The 16,784-nt window shown below is 33.2% G+C and overlaps 2 protein-coding genes across 2 annotated transcripts; both read left to right on the plus strand.

Annotated features, from left to right (window-relative positions):
* Positions 1-765: 765 nt before the first annotated feature.
* LOC134268746 (ankyrin repeat and EF-hand domain-containing protein 1-like) lies at positions 766-1,219 on the plus strand. The gene is made up of 2 exons (XM_062750983.1): positions 766-817; positions 936-1,219. The coding sequence occupies exons 1-2, from the start codon at positions 766-768 to the stop codon at positions 1,217-1,219; spliced, it is 336 nt and encodes a 111-aa protein (XP_062606967.1).
* A 213-nt stretch (positions 1,220-1,432) lies between these two features.
* On the plus strand, positions 1,433-15,748 carry LOC134268747 (ankyrin repeat domain-containing protein 17-like; the record flags this gene model as incomplete). Its single annotated transcript, XM_062750984.1, has 8 exons — positions 1,433-1,580; positions 1,728-1,912; positions 2,143-2,388; positions 2,719-3,394; positions 3,555-3,677; positions 13,772-13,953; positions 14,571-14,816; positions 15,687-15,748. Coding segments are annotated over exons 1-8 (1,868 nt in total), but the record flags the coding sequence as incomplete, so codon positions are not given.
* Positions 15,749-16,784: the final 1,036 nt, after the last annotated feature.

Below are 16,784 nucleotides of genomic sequence, written 5' to 3' on the forward strand. Positions count from 1 at the left end.
AATGTTAGCAGAGCTTTTACAGAGATATAGAAAATAGGAACTATATGATGTTTTTATGAATAAGCTTTTAAAACATCCTCAGGTGTGTCAGGCTTTTATTGAGGTGTTAAAGACCAAGTCTTACAATGAGTTAAAATCTTTATTTCTGTCAGAACAGAAGGATGTATCAAAGGTAGTGGGTAAAAAAGAGCATGTGATAAAGAGAGTGAGAAGAGGGATGAGAGGAGCAGGGAGTGGAGCAGACAGAGTGTGCTGTTGAATGAGAAGGGTTATTATAGAAAAAACATACAGTGTGAGGGTAAAAGTTTGGTTTATGGACACAATCAGATCCTACAATATATTTTGAAACAAACTGAATTACACAAAGAAACAAAGTTTGAAGTATTTTGGAATTCGTTTAGCCCCAAATTAATCTATAAAGCAATAGAGAAAGGAAATATCATTAAAAAGATAATGAAACAGACAAGTTATCTCTATCAAACTTCATTAGTGATACAGGAAACCAAAAACCATTTGTTTCCGAAGATGACCGCTTATTTCTATTATTGCTACAGTGGAAATTTAGAGGCTGTAAGAATATTAATCAAGTATGTTGATATACAAACAACAAACAAGAAAATCCCACATATGTTTTATGATACACCACTGATAGCAGCATGTGAGGCTGGGCATATGAGTGTAGTGAAGGAGCTTATAGAAGCCGGAGCTGATATCAATAAGAGGTGAGGGGTTACACCACTGACAGCGGGGTGTAAGGGTGGACATATGAATGTAGTGAAGGAGCTTATAGAAGCTGGAGCTGATATTAATCCTAAAGGTAGGTATAATACACCACTGACAGGGCATGTAAGGGTGGACATATGAGTATAGTGAAGGCACTTTTAAAAACCGGAGCTGAATCAATCCTAAAAGAAAGTATATTTCCCCACTGATAGGAGCATGTGCACATGGAAACATGGGTGTAGTGAAGGAACTTATAGAAGCTGGAGCTGATATTAATCCTGAAGGTATGGTTAAGACACCACTGATAGCTGCATGTGAGAAAGGACATATGAGTGTGGTGAAGGAACTTTTAAAAGTCGGAGCTGATATCAATCCTAAAAAAATCCGGAATATTACCCCACTGACAGGAGCGTGGCATGGAAACATGGGTGTGGAAAGGGAAATTATAGAAGCTGGAGCTGATATTAATCCTGAAGGGATGTTAAAACACCACTGAGAGCAGCATGTGAGAAAGGACATATGAGTGTGGTGAAGGGCTTTTAGAAACTGGAGCTGATATCAATCAACAAGATGGAGTTTATCCCCACTGATAGCAGCATGTAAGGGTGGACATCTGATTTTAGTGAAGGAGCTAGTTAAAGCCGGAGCGGACATCAATCAACAAGGTGAGTATAATACACCACTGACAGCAGCATGTGAAGGTGGACATATGAGTGTAGTGAAGGAGCTTATAAAAGCTGGAGCTGATATCAATCAGAAATTTGGAGATGATACACCACTGATAACAGCATATAAAGGTGGACATATAAGTGTAGTGAAAGCGCTTATAGAAGCCGGAGCTGATATCAATCAGCAAAGTAAGAATCAAAACCACTGACAGCAGCATGTAAGGGTGGACATATTAATGTAGTGAAGGCGCTTATAAAGCTGGAGCTGATATCAATCAGCAAAGTAAGAATGACACACCACTGACAGCAGCATGTAAGGGTGGACATATTAATTAGTGAAGGCGCTTATAGAAGCTGGAGCTGATAACAATCAACAATGTAAGAATTGTACACCACTGATAGTAGCATGTAAGAGTAGACATATGAGTTTAGTGAAGGAACTTATAGAAGCTGGAGCTGATATCAATCAGCAATGTGATGATGTTACACCACTGACAACAGCATGTTGGAGTGGACATTTGGTATAGTAAAGGCGCTTATAGAAGCCAGAGCTGATATCAATCAGCAAGACGGAGATGATTCACCACTGAGTGCAGCATGTAAGGGTGGACATATAAGTGTATTAAATGGGCTTAGAAAAGCTGGAGCTGATATCACTGAACAAAATATATTAGATTCATCACAGACAGCAGAATATTGGGTTGAACATGGTGATTAAGGGGCTTATAGAAGCCGGAGCTGATATCAATAGGAAAGTGGAGATGATACACCACTGATAGTAGCATGTAAGTTTGGACATATGAATGTAGTGGAGGCGCTTATAGCAGCAAGGGCTGATGTTAATCGTCAAGGTAAGAATGACACACCACTGACAGCTGCATGTAAGTTTGGTCATATGAATGTAGTGAAGGCGCTTATAGAAGCCAGAGCTGATATCCATCAACAAGATAAGAATTACACACCACTGACAGCAGCATGTAGGGGTGGACATGATCATGTAGTGAACGTGCTTATTGAAGCAAACGCTGATATCAATCAACAAAGTAAGAATTTTAAACCCAAAGACAGCAGCATGTAAAGATGGTTATTACCCTGTAGTGTTAAAGCTTATACATGCCAGAGCAGATATCAATCAGCAATGTAAGAATTATACACCAATGATAGCAGCATGTAAGGGTGGGCATATGATTACAGTAAACTTTCTTATAAACGCCGGAGCTGATATCAATCAGGAATGTGATGGTGTTACACCCTTGATAGCAGCATGTTGGCGTGGAGATATGTGTTCAGTTAAAAGGCTTATAAAGCCGGGGTTTTTATCAATCAGCAGGGTAAGAATGATACACCACTGATAGCAGCGGGTAAGTGTGGACATAATAGTGTAGTAAAGGAAGTTATAGAAGCCGGAGCTGATATCAATCAACAAGGTGAGTCTTATACACCATTGATAGCAGCATGTAAGGGTGGGCATATGAGTGTAGTGAAGGAGCTTATAGAAGCAGGAGTTGATATTAATCAGCAAGATAGAGATGATACACCACTGACAGCAGCATGTAGAGGTGGCTATTTCAATGTAGTAAAGGCGATTATAAAAGCCGGAGCTAATATCAATCAACAAGGTATGAATCATGCACCACTGATAGCAGCATGTAAGGGTGGTCATATGAGTTTAGTGAATGAGCTTTTAGAAGCCGGAGCTGATATCAATCAACAAAAAAAGAACTATACACCACTGATAGCAGCATGTAAAGGTGGTCATATCAATGTAGTAAAGGCGCTTATTGAAGGCGGAGGTGATATCAATCAACAAGGTAAGAATTATACACCATTGATAGCAGCATGTAAGGGTGGAAATTTAAGTGTAGTTAAGGACCTGCTAGAAGCGGGAGCTGATATCAATCTACAAGGTCCCAATATTACACCACTGATAGCAGCATGTAAGGGTGGTCATATCAATGTAGTAAAGGCGCTTATAAAAGCCAGAGGTGATATCAATCAACAAGGTAAGAATTATACACCACTGATAGCAGCATGTAAGGGTGGGCATATAATGTAGTAAAGGTGCTTATGAAGCCAGTTTTCTCAATCAACAAGGTAGGAATGATACACCACTGATAACTGCATGCTGTGATGGACATTTGAGTATAGTGAAAATGCTAATAGAAGCCGGAGCTGATATCAATCAAAAAAAGAAGAATCACACAGCCCTGTCAGCAGCACGTGAGCGTGGACATGTGAGTGTAATGATGGCGCTAATAAAAGCTGGATCTAATATTTATCAACATGGTGAGGTGCTACACCACTCAACGCAGCATAAAGAGATAAACACATGAGTGTAGTCAACAGATTTTAGAAGCCAGACCAAATATCAATTAACAAGGTAGGTACTATAATCACTGACAGCAGCATGGAAGGATAGATATATGGATTCGGTGAATGAATGAACAGGAGCAGGACTCAATGAATGAAGTGAAGTGGGGATATAAAAAAGCTAATTGTGCAGGCTGATACAAAACAGCAAGTTAAATCAGATACATACATTATTAATAGTAGAGGGTAAGGTAGAATTAAATGAAGGAATTACTTCAATTCAAACCACGGAAAAAATGTACGATCCTCTCCTACTGCGGACCGTAGCTTGAGACGATGGGGTTCATCTATCTGAGTGTCATGTCCAATGCATATTTGGTACGAACCAAAAGAAGTATATAATTTCCGGTACCAAACTTAATACGAGAATTAAACATTGATTTTGTGCTTTTATTTTACTGTCTCTCAAATTACACACCATTTGCAGGCCCGTGAAAAGCAATTTCAGTTGGAGGGGGGGGGGGGGGCAGCCATACATTTTCTGGCCATGCATTGTAGAATTTGTTAACGATGGGGTAACCTGCGTTACCTTTCCGAGTAAGCAGTGGACTCGTCTAAGGATGCTTTGTCAGCGACTGTAAAAAGTTACTCGAGATTCATACGCAAAGGAAAGTGTGAAATCTCTGTATAGAAACTGTTGCGGCTGCGACGCTTCACTCATTGCTCATTCGCCATAGAAAATAATCTGCTATTTAACACTTATATCTTTGAATATACAGACGTTTTCATGATAAGCTTCATATTTGTTTCAAGAAATATTTTTATATACAAAAATAATATATTTTTGTAATTTTAAACTGAGTAATTCGATGACCTAGCATCGTTTTAGATAACTCAAGCCCCTCTAGGGCTTGAGTAAAAATTGTTTAGATGAAAAATGAGTGATGTGAAAAAGAGAATCTCGAGAAGGTGATGATGTTGAGGATCTAGTTATGTAGTCTGCTAGAGATAGAGGGCTTTCTGTTCCAGAGATGACATGACTGATGAAAACAAACAATGATTGGTTTAAAAGGAATTATAAAGGGTCTGAGCGGAAGAATTAAAGAGCTCCATATAGAATACTGTATCAATATTAACCTGAAATAAAAGTATATGTCCAGGCATAATTTGCAGTGTTCTTAAAGCTTTTGTTTGTAAATTACATATGTAATATTTGAAGAGAGGATAATTGATAAAATAATTATTTTCACTGAGCACATAAGCATTGATGCATTTAGTTTGCAGTTAGCTTGGTGTTATTTACTAGAGGACCTTTGTATTACTTGCTTGTAATGTGTCTTATTATTTTTATTTGTTACATTGTATTATGTATAAGCATTAAAATTTACATTGCTTTAGAAAAGGGTTGTTTTGATCGGCCTGAATTCGCTGTGCGTCATTATTAATTGCCTAGTTGTTCTTTTCATCATACAAAAATCATGTAACTTTTGCTCATTGGCATATTGCACTCTCATTCTGAAATCATTCAGCAAATGTAAAATAATTTCAATCACAAATGTTATTAATACAACTGTAACATCATTTATAGATTTGTTTTGATGGGAAAATTCCATTCTTTACAAATTATTTTTTTGCCTGGTTATCCTTGACATTCATTCAGATATTTAAGGATTCATTATTTTCTCTTTACCTTTTTTTCAATTCTGATTGTAATGTGCGATTTGTTTTGGTTAAAAAGATATAGGTTTCGAGTAAGGGATGCAACAGAGTTTTGTTATGATTATTTAAACTTTATCTATACATTTTTCTGTAGTCGCTGGTTGCCTCTCAAGGTTTTTTCTTGGAGTGTTGTTTATCAAAATATTATTATGATGTATTATATTTTATGTATTTGTTAAATATAAACAAAAATAATTCTTTCAAAGGAATAAAAGCAGATTTTTAAAATGAATCTTTTAAGAGTTTGTAAATTTATTATTCTTTTTGTATATTTTTTTAATTCCATTACGAAGATGCGTCTCATTTATTTTACTTTAAGGTACATTGTTTTCGGTCATTCTTTTTTCTTATTGGAACTTGAACCGGCCATTGTACGAGGGACGTGAAATAAATAATGTCATCGGAGCTTTGAAAGAAGCAAAAGACGCTTTTCAATGTATAAGTCTTTATGTTTTTACTTATATGAGACATAGACTTGAATCATCTAGTGTTCTTCAACTTTTGTCGAAATGTTTTGATAATGCTATATATTACCTCATGGTAACAATATGTTGAATATTTTTACACAATTTGTAATAGATTGGACTATTGCATAATTTCAAGTAATATTAATTTAATTTGCCCCTTAATTTGATTTTATTCTTATCTTCAGTAAATAAAAAAACTTAATGAATTGTGCAGCTTCTTGATTTGTTTTATTTGGGATTTTTAGCTCACCCCAGCCGAAGCTCGGTTGATTTTTTTCTGATCACATTTTGTCCGTTATCCGTTTGTAAACGTTTTACTTTTCGACTTCTTCCCAAACACCACTGGGCCATTTTACCAAAGTTGGTACAGAGCATCCTTGGGTGAAAGAAAATTAAAATTGTTAAAATGAAGGAACAAAGCCCTACAAGGGGAGATAAATTGTTCAAATCATGACCCCCAGGGGTTGGGCAGGGTTACATTAGGGAATCAAAGTTTTACATAGAAATATAGGGAAGAATCTCCTAAAGAACCACTAGGCCAGAAAAACTGAAACTTTTGTGGAAGCATCCTTGGGTAGTGTAGATTTTATATTATTCAAATCATGACCCGAGGGGTTAGAGCGGGCCACGATTGGGAATCCAGTTTTACATCGAACTATGTAGGGAAAAACTGTAAAAATCTTCTCACGAACCACCGGCCAGAAAAGCTGAAACGTGAGTGGAAGCATCTTTCAGAACTGTAGATTCTAAATTGCTCCGATCTTGACCCCTGAGGTATGGGTCAAAAGAGTTCAAGTCAAAAAGTACAAAAATTGGCCTGATTGCAAAATTGGACAATTTTGCCTCTGGATATATCTACAGTCTATTTTGTTTTCAAACCAACTTTCTTTTTTCAATATCTCTTACATATTTCCTGTAAGAGGTCTTCCAAATAGCTTATGTATATGGATAAATTTCATACGTTTTAAGGAACGTCATAATGACGTTTTAAATCTTGACACTTCTAAGTTCTCATAAATAAAGTGATCAATATTTATTAATTGAGTAGTTCAAAATAATATATATTATAATATATTACAGATAGTACTTCGATATTTTGTGAATGAAAGATATATAACTTTGAAACTATAACATCAGATTTAAGCAAACTTATGTATGTGTACATGTGAAAAAGACCGCGTTTCCGTTGAGCTTGTGAAAATCTAGTTACACGTAAACAATTAAATAAGGACTAGTTAATGTTTTGTAATATTAATTTAATCAACAATTAACACGAACTTTATGAATTAAATATATTAATCAACCTGTATAAAGCCTTAAGATGAATAAAACCTAAAAATGATAGCATTGTTTTAGTTACGGTTAACACACAGGTATGTACAAGCATTTACATGTACACTTTCACTTTGCCAGAAAGATGCGTCCATCATGGTTTTGAAGAAAGTGAACTCAACCAGCAGTTTTTATTGATTGGTATAAGCTTATAATTTTCATAGTAAATAATTATAAACACACGCAGTTCATTATGATTTGATCATATTCTCCAATGAAATATAAACTATACATATCACCGGAAACTATCATTTGCCATTGGAAAACAAAGATTATCTGATAAAAACAGTTTCACGATTTGTAAACTATGGTTTACAACTCTTAATTATAGTTAACGATCGTAAATAATAGTTTACAGGCGAAAATCTATGATTCTCAACAAAATCTATCATCACCTTTATTATTACAGACAGATGTACTAAGATTAGTATTCGTAAACTATAGTTAACAACCGTTGAAAATAGAATTATTGTTGAAAGCTGTTGTAAATGAATTCTGAACTATTGTTCACGGTTTGTAAACTATAGTTTACAGTCCATAAACCTAGTTAATCAATTGTGAAGGTACAAAATAAAGATACATAGTGAAACTATCTTACTGACATAACGATACTATAAAGAATATGTATTTTATTCATAATTCTGCTTAATAATAAGTATTTGACTTGATATCGATAAAATAATTTAAACATTGAACGCATTGTTAGAAAAAGCGATTCATAGCAATTAATAACTTGCCAGTATAATGTATTCGTCGATGGTTGACAATTAGTATCTGTCAATATGATCACCATTGACAAATTGTTTGGACACTGGGTAATTTGTAAAGCATTAAAATTTTATCTTAGCTGACACTGTATCCATGCCCCTTTAAGTATTAAATTATGATGTTCCATCTTAAGTTTTTATTTCAGAAATCAAACCAAACGTGAAATCCAGGAAGAAAAATGTTTGACAATAAAAGCAGATTGTTTTTATACGTTAGATTGTTAATGAAACATACTGGTAATATTGATGTGATTGTTATTGTATACACATCGGAGAAGAAAAAGGCTGTTAGGCTGAATGATGCTAGAAACTGTGTGGAAGCAAAATTATCAGAAATGTATAAAACGAAAGAGGAACTATGGTGGCATTTTTCTGCCATTTGTGTGCAAGTTATTTTTCTATCAAACATGTCGACTTAGACATAGATAGATATGTTGACATGCAAGGTAGCTATGCCAACATGCAACATAAATATGTTGACATACAAGAAAATTGCAATCAAATAGAAATGACACAAAATCTTTAAAAATCTCAAATATTTACGGAAACGTATAACCACCTCGTGTTGGTGTTTTAGAAAACGATTTGATGATATAAAATGTTGCCAAGGACAATTAATTCAGGGTTTTGCGATTTAATTATGACAACAATCTCTGATGAATAATACTTTTCTGACATGTTTTAAACGACTTATAAACTTTGATATATTCAAGTTGAATTCTTAAATGTCGCACTAAAATAAACATTATATACCGCTTAAATTAAATATCACACACTACTGGCTTTTAAAACCCCCGTCCGTATGAAAATCCACTGTCTTTCTCTGTATCCTACAGCATTTTCACAGTACTATACGGTATATTTACAGTATGCTACGGTATGTTAGCTCTTTATATACAGTAAATCTCTGTATGCCACTTTATGTATCCCCAGCATGCCATAGTTACATACAGTAACGCCTACAGTATGCCACTGTATGGCTACTATTTCTTATAGACAACTACGGTAAACCACAGTATATGCCCGAGTACGCCCCTGTTTATGTTCTTTGAAGCAAAAAAGAAGTTTACACACTCCCAGAGCACTGTAAGGTTGCCTAAGATGTGGGATTATCAATTAAGTACACAGAGTTACTTACCTAAGTTATTTGAACATTATTTTAAACACATATTGTATTATTTAAAAATTTTTAGGAAACTTATTGTGTTTTTTTATAACTCTGAAATAACTATGAAAAAATAATAAATCATTGCTTCAAAGAATATTTATCTATACATTTAAAAAAAATAAATTATTATTTTGTTTGATTTATTAGTTAATTAATTAATTTATTTATTTTGCGAACACTTATTTAATTCTTAAAATACTTGGAGTGACTTTGTAACTTATGTGAAAAAAAACAAAATACAGCCGGGGTAATTCTTGTTTGTTTTTTTTTAACTTATTGATGTTCGTAAAAAAAAATTAATCTAATTAATTGCATGTAATCAATCATTGCATAATTTTTTTTTATTATTTCAAAATTGAATATACAAACAAAATCATTAATTGTATTCCCGAAAGTTGGATTTATTTGGCTAATTTTATGTAAAAAAAATTTACGATAAAATGTGTTTCGAAGTCTTTTTGAAGCATATTTAAACTACTTTTAAATATTTTACTTTCGTGTTGGCAATCAAAATAATCGTCTCATTATGCACAATGTTAACCCGTCAATAGCTTTTTGAAAATTTTATTTTGTTTTGGTTGACAAAAATCGGTTCTCATACAAAGAAAATTTTTTATTTCAAGCAGCTGCAGAGTGGACACGGTCACTCTCTGTCACAAAATAAACAAGCTATAGTGATCAGTGAAAAAGACAATAGGTGGCATTACCGTGTACCCCGTGTCACTGGTAAACAGTCAATGGCTTTGAAGTTCTTTCATACTCGTGTTAGGGTTTTGAAAACCGATTTTTTTTTCACTCAAATCAATGTAAAAATACGAAATCACAATTGACAAATTAAAATTGTGCATAATCTAACGATTATTTTGATATCCATCATGGACGTAAAATAATTGATATTCGCTTTAATATGCTAAACAAATACTTTGTAACATAGTTTAGGATAAAAATAGAAATACAAAAAAACCTTAAAAATTTAACTTTGGTGGATATAAAATTAATACGTAATTGATTATTTTGTTGTATTGTCAATTTAAAAAATTTAATTAAAGAGTTTGACATTTTTATGGTGATAAATTAATTATTTATTTTATTTTTTACCATTTATTTATTTCTCTAACACCTATTTAATCCATAAAATACTTTGAATGGTTTTACCAATTCTGTTGAAAAAAAAAATTATGCCTTCCATATGATAATAGTGCAAATTTAAAACCAAGTTTCCCGCAGCTCTGTTATTTTTCAGATTGAATGAAAACCAAGAATGATTATTGTTGTAAATATGTCATTTATTAATGACACAAATGAAACACATGAAATTTGGGAGATCCTATGACTTTCTACAATTTGTATCTACACCTTGTTATGGATCTCCCACAACTTAAAATAACATCATGCCAATACTCAAAAAACACAAATATATCAAACATTTAAGCTGAAAAATAAGGTGGCAACAAACAATAGGCCACGAGACAGAACAAATTATCAAAATACATCCCAAAGTAAAGTTTAACCTTAGGGACGGTTGTACGGGGAGGTGGAGGGTATGTTTTTCTACAAAAAATGGTGTGTACAAACACTTGCAACATCCACCAGCGATAACAATCACGTGATATATCCGACGTGAGCTCATGACTAATCAACGCAAATCCCCAAAACCTGAGACTATGCATTACATAACGTCCTAGCTCTGAAACCTGATATATACATGAAATATACTACAATCACTACATTCTAACCACAGAAAATGGTAAATTACATATGTATGCATAAAACATATTATTGTTAATAATATTACATTATGCCTTCCATATGATAATAGTGCAAATTTAAAACCAAATTTCCCGCAGCTCTATTATTTTTGAGATTGAATGAAAACCAAGAATGAGTATTGTTGTAAATATGTCATTTATTAATGACACAAATGAAACACATGAAATTTGGGAGATTATATGACTTTCTACAATTTGTTTCTACACCTTGTTATAGTTCTCCCACAACTTTAAAATAACACCATGACAATACTCAAAAAACACAAATATATCAAACATTTAAGCTGAAAAATAAGGTGGCAACAAACAATAGGCCACCAAAAATCCAACGACATTGGATTTTCCGCCACCCAAGGGAAACAACCCACGTACATGGACAACATAGGAGAAAAACCATGATAATCTTAATATAATATGTTTAAGAAAAGATTCTCGCTCTGAATAATAAATGATGGCCAGCAAACCCCTGTAACTTACCACATTTTAATTGCATTGTTACAACGCGAAATGTAATAACAACGTGAAATGTAATAACCCTAGATTATTACGTTTTGCATTATTACATTTTGCGTCGAGATCATCGCAAAATATAATAACGCAAAATGTAATTACACAATTTTTAGATTATTACATTTTGCGTTATAACATTTTGCGTCGAGATCAACGCAAAATGTAATAATGTACTTTTTCGTTGTTACATTTTGCGTTATTTTATTTTTGCACTGAAGACAACGCGAAATGTAATAATACAATATGTAATAAAACAAAATACAATTATTCTTTTTGATTGCGCTTTACAAAAAAATCATAAAATTTATTCAAAATCACTGGGGGGCGCACGCCCCCCCCTCCTAAAATTTTCAATGTATATGATGTGACTAATATTTATAAAAACACATTTTGATACAAAACTAATCAAATAAGTGTTATTCTGTCTGGTTTTATTCTTAAAATACACAAAAATCCAGGAGCTTCCGGTGGCTGCGCACCCTGGGCCCCCACTATTCAAAGTATGACATGACTATAGTATTAAACACGTCGTAGTTTGGTACATCACTAACCAATACCACTATTAGTAAGTAATAAGTAAGTAAATCGTTTATTAAATAGTGGCATGTGTTAAAATACAATGTGAATTGAGAAACATTCAATACATTTATTATTTAAACATCTGGACCTATATGCTATTTACTTTTACGAAAAATAATTGAAAAAATATGCACTATTATAAATAATTGTGCCTGGTTTTACTCTAAAATACACGAAAACCAATGAGCTTCCGGGGCTTTCGCCCCCTGGGCCACCACCTATATGCTATATACTTTTAACAAAAATTATTGAAAAATATGAACTACTATTGTGCCTGATTTTACTCTAAAATACACGAAAACACAGGAGATTCCGGGGGCTTCGCCCCTGGACCCACTGGGAGTCTTCCTCTTGCCTCAAAAAAGTTATCCACGCCCCCCACCACCACAAATCCTGAATCCGCCCCTGAAAATATACATAAAAACAACATGAGAGACACGCTGTACAAAATATTTAGAACTTAAACAATGAGACCAACGTTAGGGTTTTTACGGACATAAATACATCAAAATGTATCGTTTTTCTGACTCTGACTTCAGTTATATTGAATACACTTGCTAAATTTAAAGCATTAATTAAACTTTGATTGGCATATTTTTGATAGTCTTATTAAGTTTCTAGCCAATAACACAAAATTTATTTAATTACCAAAGATTGACCACAGGTTCATTATTAGCTCTGGATATGATGTTTGGCATGTGGGAGGGCAGGGATAGAGTAGAGTGTTTACTTAGTATGTTTATCATGGTATTACTTTGGACATGCAGAATCAATCCATTATATTATGAGATGGAGAGAAGAAGAGTGGGTTGTTTTTGGATGTTTCCAATGCTGGTGATTTTCATGGAACAGTATGGTATCACAATTGTCAATAAACCCATTCCTATATATATTTACACCTGCTAGTACAAATAAATAGGTTTTCTTTTAGATTCATTGCATTTGTCTATATAAAAAAAAAAAAGTTCACTGGTCAATATCCCAACAATCCCATCTCCAAACGCGTGTTTCTAATTTGCAACACCTTTATGACAATGATTTTAAATACATGTAGGTTATTAAGTCAATATACATGTATTATGAAATTCATTAATTGTAAGAAATTGCATAGATCTATATCTGTTTTTTTTTTACCCTTTTGTTCTATTTTTTCTTCATCGGCTACTTCTCTATTAATAATTGTACTCAATCTGGCTGACCAAAGAGTGTGTTATTACATTTAGCGTTCTTTATTTTATAAAATTATTTTATGGTAATGAATTTGCATATAATATAATGCATGAAATACTTTATGATCTTTGAAAGTTATGAGGAAAATGCAATTATTTCCCTGAGCAGAATATTCAGTGTTTTATGGTATAATGTATGTGTATGTGTGTTTGTTTGTGAATTATTTGTTAAATATTTGATTTACAGAACCTTTTGTTTGTTATTGAACAACATGACCTGGTTAAAATACATTGGTGAATTGAACCCTGAACTTCTCGTTGTTATTTAAAACCAACGTTTACAAATGGCGCCCATGTAGGGACAAATGGCGCCCATGTACCTTGGACATCACCAATAGCCACTACGCAGTGACGTTTCTGGGGGCGGGAAGTGATCACGTGCCTGTTGATCCGCCACTACATAGAGGGACATTAAATATCATCGGGTTCGAACTACAGAATTTTCCAACCATCATGGCTTCCATTTACATGTGTCGGTAAAATTGTTTAATTTTTTATTTATTATATTTTTTATTTTATTATTATTGCAGACAAACATGCACCCTGGAAAAAAAGGCGAAAACATAAAAATAGTGTACCATACATGAACTGTGAATTAAGAAGGGCTATTTATAAAAAGCAAATGCTGAAAAACAAGTTTGACAAGTGTAAGACAGATGATAATTGGGAAGAGTTTAGGAAACAGAGGAATTATGTTACAAAACTGAAAAGGGTATCAATAAGAAACTATTTTCAAGAACGATGTGTAGGGGGACAAAAAAGTTCAGATTTTTGGAAACGATTAAACCATTCTTATCGAATAAATCAAAGTCTGCAGAAAATACAATTCTTTTATGTGAAAATGACAAGATTTTAAATGACCCAATAGAAACTTGCAACACTTTTAATGAATTTTACTAATGTGGCTAGTGAAATAGGGAAAGATGTAGTTTTTAATGAAAAAAATCATTTAGTCTAAATGCCATGGGGAAAAATTTTTGCTTTTCCCGGACATTTGTTAAAAAACTAATGAAGAAGAAGTGACCAGACTAATAAACAAATTAAATGTTAAGAAATCCACTTTTAATACAATTCGCTAAACTTCTGAAATTTGGAGCACCTGTTTTGAGTAAACATATTTTATTCTTGTTAACCAATCCAACAAAAATTTTTCCTATAGACTGAAACAAGCTCAGGTCATTCCTTTATACAAAAAAGAAGACCCTCTGTTAAAAAGTAATTATAGACCTGTTAGTATTTTACCAACCGTGTCAAAGGTTTTTGAAAAGGTTTTATGTGTTCAACTTTCTGACTATTTTGTTTATTTTTAACAACCATTTTGTGATTTAGAAAAGGTCATGGGTGCCAAACTACACTACTCGACTCCTTGAAGACTGGAAAATGGCTTTAGATCAGAACTTACATGTTGCTGCTATTTTAATGGACCTCTCTAAGGCTTTTGATTGCTTGCCACATGACATACTATTAAGTAAACTCTCAGCTTATGGTTTATCTCCAAACTCTGTATCCATTCTAGGAAGCTACTTGTCTGAGCGCTTTCAGCAAGTAAAACTTCAGGGAGTTGTCAGTAGTTGGGTTGGTTTTAAAAAAGGGATACCACAAGGTTCCATCCTTGGACCACTACTTTTCAATGTTTTTATTAATGACATTTTTTATTTTATTAAGAATGGTCTTATATAATTATGCAGATGATAATACTTTAGCATATAAAAGGGTTTTGACACTTTGATAAATACTTTACAAGATGAAATTTCTGTATTATTGAAATGGTTTAAAGAAAACTGTATGCAAGCCAATCCATCTAAATTTCAGGCAGTTGCCTTGGGTAAGAAAACTTTTGATAAGAACCCTGTATTTAAAATTGATGGTGCAGAGATTTTTTTAATGAGACTGTCAAATTATTGGGAATTGATATTGATTTTATGCTCAAATGTGATGTCCATATTAGTAATATCTGTAAAAAAGCTCTAACAATTAAACGTGTTAAAACGCATTGGCTCAATATTAACACGGGTAAACAAAATTACAATATTTTATAGTTTTATTTTGTCAAATTTTAATTTCTGTCCTCTTGTATGGCATTTCTGCTCCAAGAAAAATACCAGGAAAATTGAGAAAATTCAAGAAAGGGGTTTACGTTTTATTTATAAGATTTTGGGGAGTAGCTATGAATCATTACTACTTAAGGCAAAATTACCATCATTAGAGATTAGAAGAATGCGTAACATGGCTCTGGAATGTTTTAAAATTTTACATGACCTTTCTCCTAGATGTCTGTCAGACGTGAGTTTTAAGAAAGTGACATACAATTTTAGATATTCTAACATTTTAGAAATACCAAAAGTGAGAACTACATCATATGGCAAAATGTCTTTTAGATATGCAGCACCCGTTTTATGGAACTCCTTACCTGAACATTTTAAATGTCAAACCAATTTTTTACAGTTTAAATCTTTGATTGCCTCTTGGAGCGGTAAGGACTGTGGGTGTACAGCCTGCTCCACTAGGTAAGTTGTGTCTTTTTGTTTGTGTGTCTGTGCATGTCTGTTTTGTTCTTTTATGTTTCTGTCGATGTACTGTTTGTATTTTAAATTTTTTACTTATGTATGTATACCTGTGCTTTCTCTATGCATCTGTACTTTTTTCTATGTGTCTGTGCATGTGTGTTTTTATATGTATTTTTTATAAACTAATGATGTCCTTTAAATTAGACTGTGTGCTGTATTGTTGCAAGTAATTCTATGTTTATATAGTGCTGCATGTTTTCATTGTTTTACTGTTATGTATATGTTAATCATGTCAGTCAAAAGCTCAGTAGAGCTTGTGTTTCTTTTTAAACTACCATACTGACTTTAAATAAAGCTTATCTTATCTTATCTTATTTGAATTTAAATTGTTCGTACTTCGCGTTAATTGTGCATTTTGACGTTGCCATTCGAAGATTACAACTACAGCTTGAGAGGTTTGATATTTAGTTTAGAAATTCTCAGTTAAGAGATTGGATTAGAACTATGTAGTTGAATTAGATTTAAATCACAATTTTTTTTTCAGATAATTCTTATAATTCTTTTTCAGTTTTGGTTAAGTTAGTTGATTAGATATTTATTTATCATTAGATTAGTATCCTAGTTAATATTAGCAATTAAGAACTAGTATATTGGTTTATAAGTACGTTACAAGAAATCATCAAATATGTCAGCTAAATTACTACGGATGAACTTGAAAACATCGCAAAGGCATTCAAGGATTTAAAAGTCAAACCGAAAGCCGACACTACTCAGGACTTTACAGACTGGATGATAAGCTACGTTACAAACATGTGACCCTCTAAAACCCTAACCCTGTGAAAACAGAGACAGATAGTACCACAACTCAACAGGGACAACATCCACCACCAAAACAACAACAAATTATGTTCCAAAAATTACAGTGTTCATGGGAGATGGTAGGAAGGAAGACAAATACACATATGGCATTATGAGGTGGAATGCCTGATAAAAATACAATACAGTGAAGCAACAATAGCGCAAGCCATTAGACGAT

The sequence above is a fragment of the Saccostrea cucullata genome, unplaced genomic scaffold (genome assembly GCF_032062105.1).
Source record: "Saccostrea cucullata isolate Sc308-1 unplaced genomic scaffold, CSIRO_AGI_Scuc_v1 ctg9149, whole genome shotgun sequence".
In the NCBI taxonomy this organism is placed as follows: Eukaryota; Metazoa; Mollusca; class Bivalvia; order Ostreida; family Ostreidae; genus Saccostrea; species Saccostrea cuccullata.

What these genes read in the sequence shown, in the direction of transcription:
- LOC134268746 (XM_062750983.1), top strand. Translation starts at nt 766, where the DNA reads ATGAATGTAGTGAAGGAGCTTATAGAAGCTGGAGCTGATATTAATCCT. An exon ending in AGCTGATATTAATCCTAAAG is followed by an intron (nt 818 to 935) that starts GTAGGTATAATA and finishes CCCCACTGATAG; the next exon opens with GAGCATGTGCACATGGAAAC.